The 18,614-nt window shown below is 45.2% G+C and overlaps 1 protein-coding gene across 1 annotated transcript; it reads right to left on the bottom strand.

The window, feature by feature from the left end:
* Positions 1–3,154: 3,154 nt before the first annotated feature.
* Positions 3,155–10,304, bottom strand: SUMO2 (small ubiquitin-like modifier 2). The gene is made up of 4 exons (XM_015410739.1): positions 10,005–10,304; positions 7,883–8,014; positions 5,030–5,101; positions 3,155–3,668 (listed from the first exon to the last, which is right to left on the bottom strand). The coding sequence occupies exons 1-4, from the start codon at positions 10,227–10,229 to the stop codon at positions 3,606–3,608; spliced, it is 492 nt and encodes a 163-aa protein (XP_015266225.1). The 5' UTR covers positions 10,230–10,304; the 3' UTR covers positions 3,155–3,605.
* Positions 10,305–18,614: the final 8,310 nt, after the last annotated feature.

Here is an 18,614-nt window from a genome sequence, read left to right as displayed (position 1 = left end):
AATTAGCCTATTAGTTGGTCTGAGGCTCGGTTTGGTGAAGACCACTAATAACCAGCAATGACTGGGCAAGGGATATCAGTAGTCCTGGGGAGGGGAAAGTATAGTGGTGGGACCAGGCATGGATGGAAGGGAAGGGGGTGGAGAAGTAGAGGAGCTTGGCCCCCTTCCAGCCTACATCCCATCCCAAGGGTACCAGGCAGTGGGGCTAGGACTAAAGACCTCCAACATTGGTGCTGTGTAATGCCAGGTCCATAAATAATAAGACCATGGTCCTTTGGGACTTCCTGTTGAAGCAGGATGTGGACCTGGCGTGCATGGCCGAGATTTGGGTTTGAGAGGGGGAAACAGTAGCTCCCCCCCAGCTGGCTCCTCCCGGGTTCTCGGTCCTCCACCAATCCCAGACCAAGGGGCCGGGGGGGGGGGAGTGGCTCTGTTCATCCAGGCTTCCTCCTTCAGGTTGCTCCTGCAGCCGAAGCTCACAGGCATAGAGTCCACTGGCATGGTGTGGGAAGCCGAGGAGAGTTTGGCTATTTGGTTAGTGTACCATCCACCCAATAGTCTGTCTTCCCTGGTTGAGGCCATGTCAGGCTGGACATTGGAGCACCCTAGACTGATAGTCCTGGGTGACTTCAATGTTCATGCCGACAATCCGGCCTCCACACAGGCAATGTACCTGGTGTCGTTCATGGGGGCACTAGGACTCTCCCAGTATGTAACAGCCCGCACACACCAAGCAGGGAACATGCTTGATTTGATATTCGTGGCAAGTGTTACAGTGGACTGGATCACTGCCACGGCAGTGCAATGGTCGGGCCACCATGCCTTGAAGGCCCATGTGAACGTTTTACCCTGACCCTGTCTGGGCGGTGAGGACATTTTAGTTCGCCCATGGAGCCAAATGGACCCAATGCCCCCTCTTAAAAAAACCATCCTTGGATCCGGCTGAATTGGCTAATTATCGACCGGTTTCCAATTTGCCCTATTTGGGCAAATTGAGAGGGTGGTGGCAATTCAGTTGCACGGTTTTTTTGGATGACACTTCCATATTAGATTCTTACCAGTCCAGCTTCCGAACAGGCCATGGGACAGCGACAGCACTGGACAGTGTTGCTGTTGTTGGACCTGTTGGTGGTGTTGGATCTGTCGGTGGTGTTCGACATGGTCAACTATCAACTACTGATCCACCACCTTGCTGACGCTGGGATTCAGGGGTCTGTCTTGCAGTGGCTCTCTCTCCAGGGTCGGGGTGGCATTAGGGGAACAGCTGTCCCTTGATTGCCCAGAGGCATGAGCTGGGTTGTCACCAGTATGCTGATGACACCCAGCTCTATCTGCCGTTGGGCGGCCAGTCTGACTCTAGTCCAGGAGATCTGGACCTGGTGCAGGCCGTGGCTGGTTGGCTTGTCTTAGACTTAGCTGAGTGAAATTGAATCTGATGAAGACAGAAGTCCTGTGCCTGAGTCAGGGTGGCCTGGGGCTAGGGATCCCACTCCTGTCCTTCAATGGAGTGCCATTGGTGCCAGCATTGGAGGTTAGGAGTTTGGGAGTGCTCCTGGATGCCTCCCTAACATTGAAGGCCCAGGTAGCAGCCACTGCTAAGTCAGCCTTTTATCATCTTTGGCTAATCAGGCAGTTGGTTCCCTTCCTCGAACACAATGACTTGGCGACAGTGGTCCACGTGGTCACAAAACTAGACTACTGTAATGCTCTCTACATGGGGCTGCCCTTGACTCAAATCTGGAAGCTTCAGCTGGTACAGAACGTGGCGGCCAGGCTGTTGTTGGGTCTCCCCATAAGGGAGCACATCCAGCCTGCGCTAAAAGCACTGCACTGACTGCCTATTGCATACCGAATTCACTTCAAGGTGCTGGTGCTTACCTTTAAAGCCCTTTATGGTCAGGGACCTACTTACCTGAAGGACAGCCTTTCCCTGTGTTCCCGAGAGCACTGCGATCAGGGTCTCAAAATCGTTTGGCTGGGATCTAACCAGGGCCAGGGCCTTTTCAGTGGCAGCTCCAACCTGGTGGAACGAGCTCCCGGAAGAGATCAGGGCCCTTTTACAGTTCTGTAGGGACTGTAAAACGGAGCTCTTCCACCAAGCCTTCAGGTAAGGAGCCGCACCCAACAACCTAAGACCCTGTGCCCAACACCACGATCCAGCCTGAGCTTGCGGATACAAAAATCTGACGACTGTAATTTATTATGTCTACTGCTACTACTGCACCGCCACCACCATACAAATTGCTTTTAGTAATTATGTGGTTTCATGTTGGTATCTATATTGCTGGTTTTATCTGTTGTAATTTTATGTAAGCCGTCCTGAGCCTGCTTTGGCGGGGAGGGCGGGGCACAAATCAAATCAATAAATGCTTAGGAATTCTCAAATGTGTTTGGCTTACAGTTCTTACTAGGTCAAACCTCCCTACCTTCTACTTTCCAGAGTTATACTGAAAAGTGTAGGTACAAACCCCTCCCTTATTAAGAACATAAGAGAAGCCATGTTGGATCAGGCCAATGGCCCATCTAGTCCAACACTCCGGCCAAAACACAACACTCTGGCCAGGTGCCATCAGGAGGTCCACCATCAGGACCAGAATTCCAGAAGCCCTCCGACTGTTGCCTCCACAAGCACCAAGAATACAGAGCATCACTACCCCAGACATAGTGTTACTAAGGTATTCAAGTAGCAGTCTCTAAGAAACTGCACTATAGATTTTACAGACTACTTTGTTATTCTGTGTTTATGGCATTTTAAGTATTCCAAAACAGCTGCCTAATGATACAATAATTTAGACATTCATATAATCGAATTCTCTTTCATTTCAAATATTTGCATTAACCAACAGAACATTTCAATTTGGCCAGTCTCATTAAAAACCTTGATGTTTCTTGCAATGGTCTCCAGCGTAATAAAGGCTGTTCTCAAAAAAACAGCTATTGGCTGGGCAATATACTGAAAGCTGAGCCAAGCAACTACAGAAATTTGTCAGCTACAACAACTGGTTCAGAGTTAAGTATTACCATAAAACAGAAAAAATTAAAAGCTGCTTATTTTAAACAAGAAGTTTATTTAAACAACAAGACGCTTTACTTGAAGGGAAAACTATCCAAGATCGTTTTTGTTTAGAGTAATTTATCCCTACTTAAAGACAGATTGCTCTACATGTAACAGCTACATACAAAAAAGTTATAAAATCGTCCTTGGTTGTACAACGATAAAAGAAAAACATTGAAATTATCCAATCAAATAAGGTATGCAAGGTTTTTTGTTTTTCCAACAATGAGAGCAAAATAACTTACTGGAATATAAAGATAAAAGTTAAAGGAGCATGCCACTAGTGGAGAAATGGGGCACTTTCACAGACCAGTTTGTTTTTACCACCCCATCTCCATACGATGTTGATCAAAACATATCATTGGCCATTTAGTTAAAAAAAGTATGTATGTCTGTGCACATACACCAGTTACCTTATGTACAATAGAAGGAATAGGAAAAGAAATCAAAGAGAAAAAGCTATACTGCAGTAGTCAAGATGTGGCTGAACCAAGTCTCATTTTTCTAGTTGTGAATGTGTTGTCTGTGGGAAAGGAAGTTTGGTTCTCTTTTAGTAGACTCCTCCTGTCTGCTGCTGGAACACGTCAATTGTATCTTCATCCTCCATTTCCAACTGCATTAGAAAACACAAAGTCAACTCAAAATATAAGTGATGCATCCAATCCTTTGTATTTTTCACTATGTCCCTAAAAGGAACACAAGGCCAACATGTTATGAGGCAGAAGATTACCTGTGGCTGCAACAGTACAGAGGCAGTATAGTGTAGTGGTTAGAGTATCGGACTAGGATCTGGGAGACCCAGGTTCAAATCCCCACTCTCATGGAAGCTTGCTGGGTGACCTCGGCCAACCACACTCTCAGCCTAACCTACCTCACAGGGTTGTTGTGAGGACAAAATGGGGGAGAGGAGAACAATGTAAACCACTTGGGGCCCTCACTGGGGAGAAAGATGGAGTATAAATGAAGCAATAAAGCCCCCATTTATGTGAACCTGATACATATTGTACAACAAACCCTTTAAAAACTTAACAGCTACAGATGAAGGGTGATAAATGACATTCATAGGAAGAGGCAAGTTCATAAACATAAAGGTCCAGAAAGTTTCTGCAAATTACAGAATAAATGTACGCAGCACAGCAGATACCTTAGCACAACACTGCTCATCAAAACACGGGCAGCTTTGACATTTCTGAAGTCCCCCTTTCCATTACTGGCATCAATTTAAGGTATTTCTCAATTTGCTGCTGGAAGCTATTTAGACATTGAACCACACAGCCAATGGTCAGAGTTCAAGATAGCTGGATGCAATGACATTAACTTCAGTGGATACAACATACAATACACATAGGAAGTTACCATAAACCTAATACCGTAAAATCTTGCCCTACAATCAGATTCCTACTCCTCCATTAAAGTGAAGGGAATGACCTGGCAAAGTTCACGTAAAAGATGACATGTAGCTTCCATGTTGAGGTGTTAGTTTGGCAATTTTATCTGAACTCCAAGTAGCTTTAGTGATATCTTCCAGATAATTAGTTCAAGACTACCACAACAATAGTAGTTTTCTTTTCAGAAGGTGTTATGAAACCACTGAATTGTAGTCTGCATGTAGTTAGCTAACAGACTGATTCAACCATTTAATGTACAAGTTTAGTGATATTGATTAAACAAAAACTGAACAAAATTCTGCTCAGACAACCTAAACTAGAGTGCATAGTTTACAGAATATGTTTAATTACCCAAGGTAATTTGTAGCAAACATTATATTACAAGGAATCTAACACTCACTTAACAAGTTATTAAAAATTAAGCATGTTCTAAACACAGAACTGTTACATATTTCATTCTGAATCAAAATGCTCTAACTAGTATACTGCCATTATGACAGTTAATAAGGTCATTACTATACAATTTCCTGGTCTGTTTGTAGCCCTGTTTTCACTCCAGTAGAAACCTTTCAGCTGCAATTTTTACCTGTGCAGGCGTGTCTGTTTCATTGATTGGCTGCCCATCAAACCGGAATCTGATTTGCCTCATTGACAAACCCTATAAAAAGAATAAAAGGAAAAACAATAGTACTTTCCAGTAAAGCAAACCAGCTAATCACAACCCACTCAAATTTACTTTCTGAACCTTGCAGTCCACTTCTGCATTTGTCGAGATAGAGAGAGACAGAGAGAGTTGATTTAAAATGTAGAGGAGAATGAAGTGTTAATATATCCAGTAGGGGTATTCAGCAGTGCCCCTACTGGTAGAATCTAGAAGATGCTAGGTACACTAAAACCAGAAGCAATGATTTAACAGGAAATATTTTAGGAATCAGAAGACATTGGATAGAACACTTGGAGTAACAAGTTTTAGAAGGCAGCTCTAATAACTTTCACAATGAACAGGACTTCTCCATGATCAGTGCCTGACAAACAGCTATTTCTGCAATACTGGAACCACTTACTTGTTGATACCTCAGGAATACTGATAAGCATTCCTGAATAAGGTTTTGAGACTGTATATTACCTTTCCTTTCCCCCAGTTAAAGGGATTGTGCTTTTAAAAAATATCTTGGTTATAATAAATAAATGAGCAGGTTTCATTTTGGTCACAAATATTTTATTACCTAGCTTGAGTTATAACAGCAGAAGGTAATGTCTGTGCCCCAAATAGGGTACTAGCACTAAATATCTAAGAAGCTGTGGGATGATACCTTATTATTATGCATGCTGAAGAATACACCTAATTTTTATTATTTGCTGTTTTTCCTGTGTGATTTATGATAAGCCACTGCCCCATGTGAAAATGAGATGAGAACCTCACCACATGTAAACATCCCTACTTCAGAAAATAATAATTTATTACAGATCTTGCAAGATGAAGTTTTCAATCCTTGCTATATTCAGACTAAATAGATCTTGGAGTAACATATGGAATCTTTAGAGGGGAATGCTGAGTTATTTTGGTTGTTATTGGTTTATGTAACGGAAAAGTGTTTGTTTATGCATTTCTATGATTGGTAACTGCTTTGTGGAAGTTATCTTGAACAATAATTTAAAAATCTATTTAAAAAAAAGAAAAAAAGAAAATAATGTACTGCCCTTGTTCCCACTTATTCCAATCATGGAAAAATAAAAGTACAATTAATCCAAGTATGGGCAAGACAACAGGCCCAGTAAGAATTACATTCATAGCATCAGGAGAAAGTGCTTTGGCTCAGTCAGGTATTTTTTGCATACTGATCATATTTCTGGGTGGAAAGAAGGTATTATATAGGACAGATTGTTTTGCTGACTTTAGGTACATAAAACACATGCACGCACACACAAAGCACTTCCCTTGTTACAAGGAGTCTATAATTTTTGTTGTTTAATGGGTTACAGGCAAATGCATGTCGCTAATGTCATATTGAGCTTCTATGACACTTGAACCATCTCTGAAGTACAATATGGAAGAAAGTCCAACCTCTGCCCCACCCCCTTCCCAAACTCCAAATTGGGGGGGGGGGATGCTTCTAAGGCACTTGGAGCATCTTCAAAACACAAAACAACGTATACTCGACACAGTCCTCCCCACTGAACTTGCAGTGGGTGTAAAGGAGCACATCCCTGCATTTGCACCTCAGAGTCACCAGTATATTTTCTTCCATCCAAAGGTAATGCACAAAGAACACAGCCTGCTATCAAGGATAGATATTAGGGCAGAAGTTTCCCCCCATATGGGATAGCCACAATGCATTGCAAAAGGAACCAAAAGAGTCATAAGGAACTGAAAGTTACACATTCAGCCCTCCCAGGGTAGGGTATATCCACAGACCTTCATTACAAAGGTAAGACAGCTACTTCTGATGACTTGCAACCAATGTAATGTTTTAACCTGGGTAAATATAAATGCAATATCTTGATCACAGTAAGAATAACTGAGACAACAGAGCTAACTCTGCAGACCCACTAAGTGTCACAAAGTCCTTTCTTGCTGGAATACAGTTATCTTAAACAGCCCAGTATGGAAGCATGCACCAGTTCAGACCAATCCCTTTCCAAAGGGCACCTTCAGTGCACCCATGTACAAATGCAAGTAACTGTAACAGCACTCCTTTGAATAATCTTCAACTCTCTAGAGATTTTTATGGTTAATTAAAACCCAGAAATGGAAGAAAATATATATCACAAACTGTTTAGTGTTATAGAATGAAGATGATGCCACACTGTCTAAATTTCATACATCCCACCATAATATTGCTTACATGGTGCTGAAAAAAAGTTGTTTTAGAAAAAGGTATTTTAAGCAGTCAAATGTTCTTTACTGTAGTAATTTGCCAGTTTAAAAACTTTTCTCTTCGTTACAAGTACAGATGTCTTAAGAGTCTACAAAAGGCATAATTGCTTGCATATATGTTTCAACTGATATGACGATATTGCTTTACTGTCTTAAAACCAAATATTTTCGATTTCCAGCACAGCTCACTGCCACTATCTTAATTTGTTATCACAAAATAATTAGAATCCAGGAGCAAATACCAGAGGAGTTACGGTTGCTGTTATCAGCATTTAACATCCAGCCATGCTTCCTGCTGTAGGTTTACATCCCCAAAGAACAATGTAAAATGCATCTTCTAACAGGAGAACCTTGGGTAGAAGGCTATATAGAGATAACACAATTTTGGTTTTGCCAGACTCCTGTCTTTTTTCTTAGAAAAACAGAAAAGAGTATAACTGCCTACCCATATGTTAAACATAAAGCATCACATGTGTATCACAGGATTGATGCTTTACTGTTTTTCCAATGGCATGAAAGTGCTTCAAACCATATTTTTGAACATTTATATAGCTGCCTCACCTGTCGCTCACAGTAGGCTTTCATTAGTTTGCTAAGTGGTGTATGCCTTTTAATCTTAAACTGCACCACAGATCCATCTTGCCCTGCAACCTTCAGATTAATGTGGTCATTATTTTCAGTCTTCACTCCTTCCTGTAAAACAGAAAAAATATTATTTTAAAGACAAATTATTCCACTAAGAAATATCTCCACACTCAGCTTGGGCACCATAGTTATCAGTCCTGAAGAAACAGAAAGTACAGCTCAGCCTCCCAAGATATCATTCAACACCCACAAACTTGTAAATTAAGTTCTGGAGGGCTACTACCAAGTAACAATGTCCCAACACACACAATTAACAGTGCAATTCCAATGGGCTTAAACTGGAGTAGCTCTTTTTAGGATTGTACTGTAGATTAATTAGGCCATTGCAATAACCTCCATGTTTGAACTGAAAACGTTAGATCATTTAGTTTTCCTACAATATAATATTTACTACAACAACAAATACTCATCCTGTATTTTCACAGGGGGAAATGGAATTTTTAAAGGGCTATGGCAGTAAGATGCAGCTGTGAACGGCACAAGAGTTAATTTCATCCTTGTATAGAAAGCTACATCTATTTTTGGAGCTTTAGCTTCAAACATGGTAATTACTACCAAATCTCCTCCTTTATTTGAGATAGGTAAAACATTTAGTTATTGTTCCAATGTATACACAACCCTGAAACCCTTATTCTCAAATGGGCAGTGAAGAGAAAGGACAACACCCCTCATTTGTATATAGAAAAGAAATTGAACATATTTTACTCTTTCCTCCCATTTCTCAAAGCAATGTGGAAGCATGAAACTAGGATGTTTGTTTTAGTAGCCTCACTATGCCAATAAAGCAGATTTGAGATAACTTATTCAGTATTTACTTTTTTAAATGCTTCAGATTGTATTTTGTTTTTAAATGGTCTGTTCTAACTAGTTCATGTAAGACTGGAAATCCTTAAACAGCTCTTCAGCTTTTTGGGGGGGTCAATAAACTTAGTGGATAATTTAAGGTAGCCATACTAAATTAATGGACTAGCCAGAGTAACTTTGCAAGTCTGTACAATGATTTCCCACAAGTATATAGTTTGCAACACGGTGACTCAATAAATTTATCTCTGTCCCCAGAATACAGAAATCCTGGGGTGGGTAGGAAAAATATATGGCGCCCTAGGTCAAAACACAGTATTTGAACATCCCTTATTACAGGCAACCACTCGCAAAGCCTCACGGAAGGCTTTCAACCACCACAAAAATACACAGCGTATGATCGTCCCTACTAAACTCATGGTTTGGAAAACTCTTCCGTACGCCTACTTCAGGGGAGTCTCTCCCCATCCTTACTAGTACAGAATCCACACAGCGACCACACTACAAGGCTCTCCAAAAACACACACACCACACAAGCATATTTTTTTCCGCTACCACACACGGGCGCACACAAAGCAAAGCAAACTCCATAAATGTCCAACCCCTCTTAAAAGCCAGCAGCCTTAAGCCGGGGCCCTTTCACACACAGGATCCTACAGGGGCCTGGAGAAAGAAACAGGAACGCTCTTTGCAGCAGCAAAGAATTTGGCGCTTCCGAAGCCGCATTTAAAACGAGGCGCGGAACGAAGATAAGGGGGGGAATCCGCCCACCCGGAGCAAAAATTTCCCGGGCTGGGTGTTACATGCCGGGACTACCTGGGGTACCAGCATCTGGAGAGGGGTGGAAACAGCACCCAAATGCCTATTTCACATCTCCACGGTTAGTAAGGCTGCGAGCAGCACACGAGGGACTAGCGCCTGTTGTGTGTTGTCCCCCCCCCCCTTTTCTCCAGGCGGGAGGCAGGACGAAAAGGGCTGCCCCCCAAAAAGGGGGCGATCCCTTAGTCCGCAAGAGCAAAGCAGGGTCTCTTGCATAGGGGAACCGAATCCTCGCCGACCTCCGGGGATCCCGCTTTCTTCCCTCTGGCCCGCCCCACAAGAAGAAACCAGACGGAGGCGGGGGGGGAGGGGAGGAAAATGGCGCGCAAGAACCGGCGCGATAGCGAGAGCGCTGCGCTCCGTCCTAACCCCCCCCCCTCCTCCATCCATGCCGGTCCGTAGCCCTTCCCACGCTCACCTTGGGCTTCTCATCGGCCATGGCGAGTCTGCAGGTCCGCTCCGCTCCAAACACCTCACAACAAGTTGGGGGGGGACAGAAAGATGAAAAGGCGATCACGGCGGCCGAGGCAGAAAGGCTGGGGGAGGGGGCGAGTGAGCGCGCACGCACTGCCGCGGGGCCGCGCCTAAGCCTGCGCGTGCGCGCACGCAATGCCTTCCCCTCCCCCCTCAGTCGCATCCTCATTGGGCCGCCGCCTACGAGAACGCGCAGCGCCGTTACATAACTCCAAGGAGAATGGCGGAGGTAGGGTGCTCGTGTGTGCGTGCGCGCGCACGGGATGCCGTCCGCGCCCCTGCCCAACGTGCGCGCGACCCATTGAGCGCAGCGAGCCCTGCTTTTTCTCGTGGAGAGGGTATTGTCTTTTCAAAATGGCCGCCGGGCCTGCAAGTCTGTTGAAGTCTTCACTTAGCAAATTTGCCCAGTCAAGCTTTTTAATTTAGTGTTAATATATACTATCCCTTGGCTCAATAAACAGCATCTGTATCTTCTTTTTCATTGCATGGGTTAATTTAATTTATTCACAAGCCATAGTTATTCTGCTTGTGTGCACCATGCTCTTTGGTGCCTCCACATTATCTAGTTCTCTTTTTCCACCGGACAATACCTATGGTCACTTATTAGTACACCTCAGATTTTCTCCTTGAACTAGCTAGTGTGTAACTCATTAAACTTAGTGGCATTCCTTCATAAAATAATGAACTTATCTCTAGATTCAGGTGGGCAGTGGTGTTGGTCTGAAGCAGCAGAACGTTTGAGTCCTAGAATAAAACTTTGTTGGTTTTAAAGGTGCTGCTGGACTCAATCTTTGTATACCCTGAATAAAACTTTGCTGGTCTTAAAGGTGCCACTGGACTCAAACTTTGTTTCTCATCTCTATTTCAAGTACTGCTTATATTGCCCTTGACTTTCCCTTCTGCTAGCAGTTGTTGAAACCACATGGCCAAGGCAGTGTTTGTGTTCATGGGATCACTGTCCAATCTTGGTCACTGGGGAAAAATTTAAAAGGCATGTGGAAACTAAGGCATTCCTTGTGAATTAAGAGTGATCTCTCCCCATAAAGGATCACGTTCAGATGAATGAATGTGAAGGTAAATAATTGGAATTTATTGTTTAAAATCTAATCCTCTGTCAAATCAGGGTTGCCAGTAGGGCTACCAAATCCCCCCGGGGGCAGAAATCTCCCCGCCCCAGAGGCCCGTTCGGGCCCAGGGGGGAACCCCGCCCCAGCGTGCACGTCACAGGGAAGTGACGTTATGATGCCGTAGAAAACCATAGAAAACTCTATGGTTTTCCCTTGTATGGTCATGGCCCCGCCCCCAGCGTGCCCGGCGTCATGACGTCACTTCCCTGTGACGTGCATGCGGTGCGCGTGCGCACCGGGTGCTACGCAGGAGTCCCCCGCCGGCAAGGTAGGTAACATTTGGCAACCCTAGTTGCCAGGTCTGGGTTGGAAAATACCTGGAGACTTTGGGGAAGGATCTGGGAGAGGGTGGGCTTTGGGGAGGGGAGGGGCCTCAGCATGATACAGTGCCATAGTGTCCACCCTTCAAAGCAGCCATTTTCTCCAGGGCAGTTGATCTCTGTCAGCTGGGGATCAGTTGCAAGAGCGGGAGATCTCCAGGCCCCATCTGGAGATTGGCAACCCTAGTCAACATAAAAGATTGCTTAAACTCAGAATATACTCTTACTTACTTTAAAGCTATTCCTTCAACAGAAATTGAATGGAAAAGTAGAATCCTGTATATAATTTCTGAACTTTTCTTCAGCACCATGTATTGTATGCATGTCTTGTTTTTACTGCATTGTTTTCTAATGTCTGTAATCTAGTTTTTGCATTGCTTATGTCATGTCTTACAGTGTTTCTATTGCATTGTTTTCTAAGTTGTAATCCAATTTTTATAATATGTTTCATGATATTCCTATTGCATTATGAAATTTTGTAATCTGTCTTGAATCTCAGCGGGAACAGCAGACTATAAAGTAAATTAATAAATAAAATTGAAACATGAGAGTCATTATAGTTGTACCTACTTATTAGGTAAATACCACAAAAATACTTGATTTCTTCATCAAATTTTTGGAGCTGGACATTCCAGCATTGCCAGCATTCATCGACTATTTTAAGGCTCACCTTGGGTGTTTGAGGAGCTGCGGTGGCTCAAGTGGTTAAGATGCTGAACTGCAGGCTGTGGAAGGTCAGTAGTTCAGCAGTTCGAGACCCGAGTTGCTGCATGACGGAGTGAGCTCCCATCTCTAGTTCCAGCTCCTGCCAACCTAGCAGTTCAAAAGCAAGAAATTGCAAGTAGATAAATAGGTACCACTTCAGTGGGAAGGTAACAGCGTTTCGTGCGCCTTGGTGTTTAGTCATGCCGGCCACATGACCACGGAAACATCTTCGGACAGCGCTGGCTCTTCGGCTTTGAAACGGAGATGAGCACCGCAACCCTAGAGTTGGATTCGACTGGCTTTCGAGCAAGGGAACCTTTACCTTTACCTTTGGGTTTTTGAAAAACTAAAATGTATGCTGTGATAAAGTCCATTGCTTTTGTTATAAGGGATATTTGCATATTCTCTAACATATTAGAATCACAGAATCTTAAGGATTTAATTTCATTCCGTTGGTTCTAGTCCGACCTTCTGGAGCACCAGAAAACTACTCCACACCATCTTCTATATGACAGCCCTTCAAGTACTTTAAGATGGTTATCATATTATCTCTCAGTCACCTCCTTTCCAGGCTAAACATACAGAGCTCCTTCAGCCTTTCCTCATAGGACTTGAGTCTTTCATAGCAAAGTGGGGATTTGAATCTGGGTTTCCCAGTTCTTAGTCTGACATTCTAACCCCTACACAACACTGGTTCAAGTGCTTATCTGGGCTGGAAATTATGAGCGCCCCCCCCCCCCCAAGACAGGTTTGTGTGAAAAAATATCCAAAATGTTAAGTCGCTCACTTAACAAAGCAGTCGGAGAGTGATTCAGCAAGAACACAACTCCAACACGGATCAACATCTGATAGCCAGAACAGCTTTTGCATTAATGCTGTTCCCTTTTTAAACTCTCCAGGCTAATGTAGCCACGCCTACTATACAATTATCAACCAATAAGGTTGTATACATAAGGCCCAATCACGGATGTTCCCGCTCAGGGAGCTTGCTGACCAGTGATTGGTTGGTTCTTCCTGGGCTAGCAATGTGATTGGATGGATTTGGATCCTAGCCCAGGACGAAGCTTTACATGGCAAGTCAATTAGATGATTCATGTATTCCAATGGCAGCTATTGAATACATTACACAAGCTATTTTTGATGCTGGAAGGGTCAGAGAAAGAGAAGTGGGGAGCCACTACTCTCACTCGGTGAAGCACTTTAGGGGTGCAGGATTTGATGTAGTGTAGTGGATCTGCTAGCCTGTGGGAGTGTCTATGCTTCCACCTGCACTGCCTCCATCAAAGCAAACCAACCCAGCTAAGAACTGTCCCTGGAACTCCTAATTACTTGGAGAAGTGGGGCACGTACAACAATACTGTAACATTTCCAGAGGAGGGCAACGAAAATGGTGAAGGGTCTGGAGACTAAGAACTGGGAAACCCAGATTCAAATCTCCACTTTGCTATGAAGTTCTTTGCTCTCTCAGCCTAACCTACCTCATGGGGTTGTTGTGAGGATAAAATGGAGGAGCAGAGAACAATTTATGCTGATCTGAGCTTCTTGGAAGAAGGGAAGAATAAAAATGTGCTAAAATAAATTCAACAAAACCGTTTTGTAATATACAAGGAGTCATCAACAATAGTTAAGACACTTTGTCATGTAAAACAGACTGAGACACAACAATATAGCAAGAAAACTGAGCTTCGTCATTAATGTGAAACAAATCTGAAGTGTGTAGCTGCTTCTGTGATTTGGTATGAACCAGCTTCAATCTGGATGGCCCAGGCTAGCCCAGTTTTGTCAGATCTCGGAAACTAATTAGGGTCAGCCCTGGTTAGTATATGGATGGAAAACTATCAAGGAATTCCAGGGTTGCTGTGCAGAGGCAGACAATGGCAAACCACCTCTGTTAGTCTCTTGCCTTGAAAACATTGCAGAGTCGCCATGAGTCATCTGTGACTTGACAGCACTTTACACACAGTTACCTACCCGTATGGCCATCAGACCCAATTTCGCAGGACGATAACCATAGACCTCAACAAGACAACTTTAGCCAGCTCGCAGGCCGGCTTATATTCCCTGAAAACCCCACACCCAAAACACACCCCACTCCCGTGATTGGTTATTTACAGTGGCCGAGAGTTCCGTAGGCTCTCAGCCCGGAGCCTAGCCTTCTGATTGGAGCGGGCCAGGATCCGCTTAGTCCGTTGTGTGTTGGAGCGAAGCTCGGAGGGTTCGCCTGACTGCGTGGAGCCCTTGCCTCGCATGCGGTCTGATCTGGGTACATTACACCCCTCCCCCCTTGGTCTGAAAGACACCCACAAACAAAGTCCTTTAGATAGATTGGTGCTTTGCGTTCTCGGGTAGAGCGGCATATTCCTGTCTCAGTCGGAACCGGGGCCGATGCTGATGCACTCGGTGGAGGGCTGGCCAGTGGTGGCAGGGTGATGGTGGCCCTGACGTTTTCGCTGGGTACCTCTGCTGTTTCCGGAAGCTGGTGGGCTGGACTGGGAGTCGTGTCCAGGGGAATGGGTGCAGTGGCAGGAAACGGGGGCTCCGCAGTCTCAAAGGTGTCCGATTCCTCGAGGTCCTCCGGCTCCAGCAGCAGTGCTCGCCGGCATAGTTGGGCGGTGGAGAATTTGACCGTCCTCACTGGAGACCTCGTAGGAGCGAGGCCCCTCTCACCACTCTTGCCGAAATCCAGGGGGGGCCCTTGGCAAAGTTCCGTGCATACACGAGATCCTCCGGGAAGAAGCCTCGTGCGTCTTCCTGCGTTTCGATGGTGGGCTCTCACTTGGGTGCCCAATCCAGGTGGAGGCGGTCCAATCTCGTTGTGAGATGTCTGCCCATGAGCAACTCAGCTGCCCTACGTCCTATGGTGGTATGCGGGGTGGTTCTTTGGCTGAAGAGAAAAGATGCCAATTTATAGTCCCAGTCGGTGCCGTCTAGCCAGCGGAGCGCATCTTTGGTGCTCCTTACCATGTGTTCAACCTGTCCGTTGGTGGCGGGGTGGAACAGGGCCGAGTGGACATGGCGGATTCCATAATAGCTGGTGAACTCTTGGAACTCTCCAGACATGAAGGCGGTTCCATTATCTGTCACCAGGGTGTCCGGGATGCCCTGGGCACTGAAGATCTGCCACATGGCTTTGATGGTGGCTCTCGAAGAGGTTGATGGTACAGGGACTACCTCCAGCCACTTACTATAAGCGTCAACCAATATAAAAAAAACTGTCCCTGGAACGGCCCCGCAAAGTCCAGGTGAAGCCGAGACCAGGGTCAGTGCGAGGATTCACAGGCCCTCTCCGGGGCCCTGGGTGGGTCTGGACGTGAGGCTTGGCAAGGTTGACATCTCTTTACCTTGTCCTCAATGTCCCAGATCCATTGATTCCAGTTGTGCTGTGGTCCTCTGTCATTGTCCTTTGGAACGGCAAACATTGGCAATGTGGCCGGCCTTGTTGCAGGAGCGGCAGACAGCATCCCGGAATCGGCAAGACTGGCGTTCATGTGCGTCACCACAGCTTGCACAGGATGCGGAGGATGGGGCAGCTTTCGCCGGGTTGAATCCCGTGTGGTGTTGAGTGGGGTGTTGAGAGTGCTGGGATGGCCAGCGGTGGACCTGAAGGAGCTCCTCATCCTCGGAGCCTACAGTCGCTTGTGTACAGTGGACCACCTTGGCACAGCGGTCTTGGTGGGCCTTCTCATAAGTGGTGGCCTCCCAGATCGCTTTATCAAGATCCAGGTTGTCTTGGCTGACTAGCTTCCTTCGGAGCTTGGGCTCCCGTAGGCCCAAGAGGAAATGATTAAGGAATGCGTCAGCCAGATCCGGGAATGAACACCTGGTGGCGGCCCGTCGCAGAGCCGTGAGAAAATTGGAGGCAGACTTTCGCAAAAAAGTCCAACCGCTCCACAATTTTTGTTGGTTTGGGAGCCAGGTGGTCTGAAAGCGCCTTGACCAAAGTGATGTACGACTCGTCTTTGGTCAGCCGGAGTGCTATCAGGTCCTTCAGTAGAAGGTGGGCCTCCATGCCACAGTGCCAAAGAAGGTACGCCTTCTTACCCGGATCAGTGACATCGTGGATAATGAAGTGGCTCTCGAGGGTCTCCAGCCAGGTTTCCCATTGCGATGATTGGGAGATGTCGAAGGCAGGGAGGCTCTCGGATTCAGCAGCCATCTTACGGATCCATGTGGGGAAGATGCCCGGGACTGGTGCCAGCGGTCGGTGTCGAGGAGCGGTGCGGGGCTGCTCTTGGGGTCAGCGGCACGATGCTCGGTGCTGGGAACGGTGTGATGAGCGGCAACCGGAGATGCGGCACGAGGTGAAGCGGCGTGCGGTGATCTCGGCGCAGAGACTGGATGCAATGCTCGATTTGTGGTCTCTGTTCAAGGGAGGATGTATCCCATCCTCGTTGCCAGTGAAAAGTACGAAGACGGACGAGTGATTTCAGCTTACGTACTTTTATTCGTGAGGAACAAGACAACTTTAGCCGGCTCGCAGGCCGGCTTATATTCCCTGAAAACCCCACACCCAAAACACCCCACTCCCGTTATTGGTTATATACAGTGGCCGAGAGTTCCGTAGGCTCTCAGCCTGGAGCCTAGCCTTCCGATTGGAGCGGGCCAGGATCCGCTTAGTCCATTGTGTGTTGGAGCGAAGCTTGGAGGGTTTGCCCAACCGCGTGGAGCCCATGCCTTGCACGCGGTCTGATCTGGGTACATTACAGGAATGCAACTCAGAGTTCACCAGTGAAAACTTGGGTCCTGCGGTTCCAGTCCAGTTCTACCAAGTATCCTAAGTCTGCATCAAATTCAATCAGTCTAGCTGCTTCCCCCATATATGCTCAAGCAAATATAAGTGCATATAGAGGCCACCCCAAGCCCTCTCTTTTTCATAGTAAATTATGTACCCAGATGTTATTCCTGTTAGTAGGTTCTGCTCCTAAATCTCTTCACTGCTGAAGTCACAGGAACCCTTTGCAGGTAGTGGTTCTGTTCCAGGATCATTGTTTCTTTTCTACCCTCCACCCCTGCCCAAGTCTCTGATTCTCCCTCCCCAGTTCCAAGCCAGTCTGCTCCACTGTCTGCCAGTCTCCCCATAGCTATATCCCATTAGACACAAGCTCATTCAAACATACCAAGTTTTATTGGGCTCATAAACAAACTCGTATTGCAACATTGTAATTATTATGTAGGGAGTAGGCAGCACTATCACAGTGCTGGGCTACTCTTTATGTTTGTGCATGTATTTGAATGCTATATGAATGGTGTGTGTGAGGATTTTTATTTATTTAAGAAATATTTTACCTACATTCCCTGCACATGGTGGATTATAACTATTAGAATAGTGGGGAGAAACTAAAACTAGTATCAGTAACATAATGCTGAAAACACTGTCTTAAAAACAAAAAAGCTATATAACTGAAGCAATAAAACAAAGACATGTGATATATATTTAGACAGACACATACCCCGGGAAAATAAACGTCTTCACTTGACATCAAAACCTCTGTAAGCATCAGACAACCTATCTGTGCACATGCGTGGCTGAGTGTATTAAAGTGTACGAAAGGGGACATGAATGCAGGGAGCATTAAAAAATACTTTCACTCATAGCTGAAGTGTATGTGTCTCTATTTATATTCTTCGATCCTGAACTGTGTTTTTATGTAGGATGATAAATTAATTAGCCTGAATGCATGTTATCATTCCCAGAAAAGGCTGCCTTTGACACATGGCATCCTCAATGCTACAGACATTGATAGCTACAGTAATCCTAACTGCTTTCATTTTATAGTGTCACACAGTTCTACTGTACCTGTGGCAAGCACAGCTGCAGAAATACCATTGTACCACTAACTATCAACTGTTTCCCCAGCAACTGAAGTCACAGAGATGGTTGGCAGTTAATCATATATATTAGAAAGCTGACACCAATCCTTCTCTGTGTAATCAGGTACCTCCACATACAAGGACTTGGAGACATTCTGTACTGTGAATCACCACTACAGAATCAGTAGCATATGAATGGTAATCTTTCTCAAGACGCCAATATGAAAGATTTATTTGTAATATTAGATCAGTGATGTCTCTTTCACATGCACAAGTTATTAGGTGATGAACATGGATGTGTGAACCAGCCCATAGACTTACCTTTGGGAATCTGCCAACATTTTCTTTGCATAAATTTTGCTTTGGCTTCCATTCTCAGATCTTAGTACTTTGACACTCTGCTACTCTAGTATTCATCTTGCCTCATGTTGCTATCATCTTTGATCCTGATATTACCAATTAGTTTCCTCCTAATCAGTGAAGCTGAGGTGGTACTGCACCATCGTGTCCAAGCCATTCATCAGTATTTTTATCACCTCTATCTCTCCCAAATCAGCTGTAAGCCATTAAGTAAAGTAGTGCCATTTTATA

This window comes from Gekko japonicus, unplaced genomic scaffold (assembly GCF_001447785.1).
Source record: "Gekko japonicus isolate JY-2015 unplaced genomic scaffold, Gekko_japonicus_V1.1 scaffold15, whole genome shotgun sequence".
NCBI classification, from domain to species: Eukaryota; Metazoa; Chordata; class Lepidosauria; order Squamata; family Gekkonidae; genus Gekko; species Gekko japonicus.
This window is presented reverse-complemented; position numbering and strand designations above follow the sequence as displayed.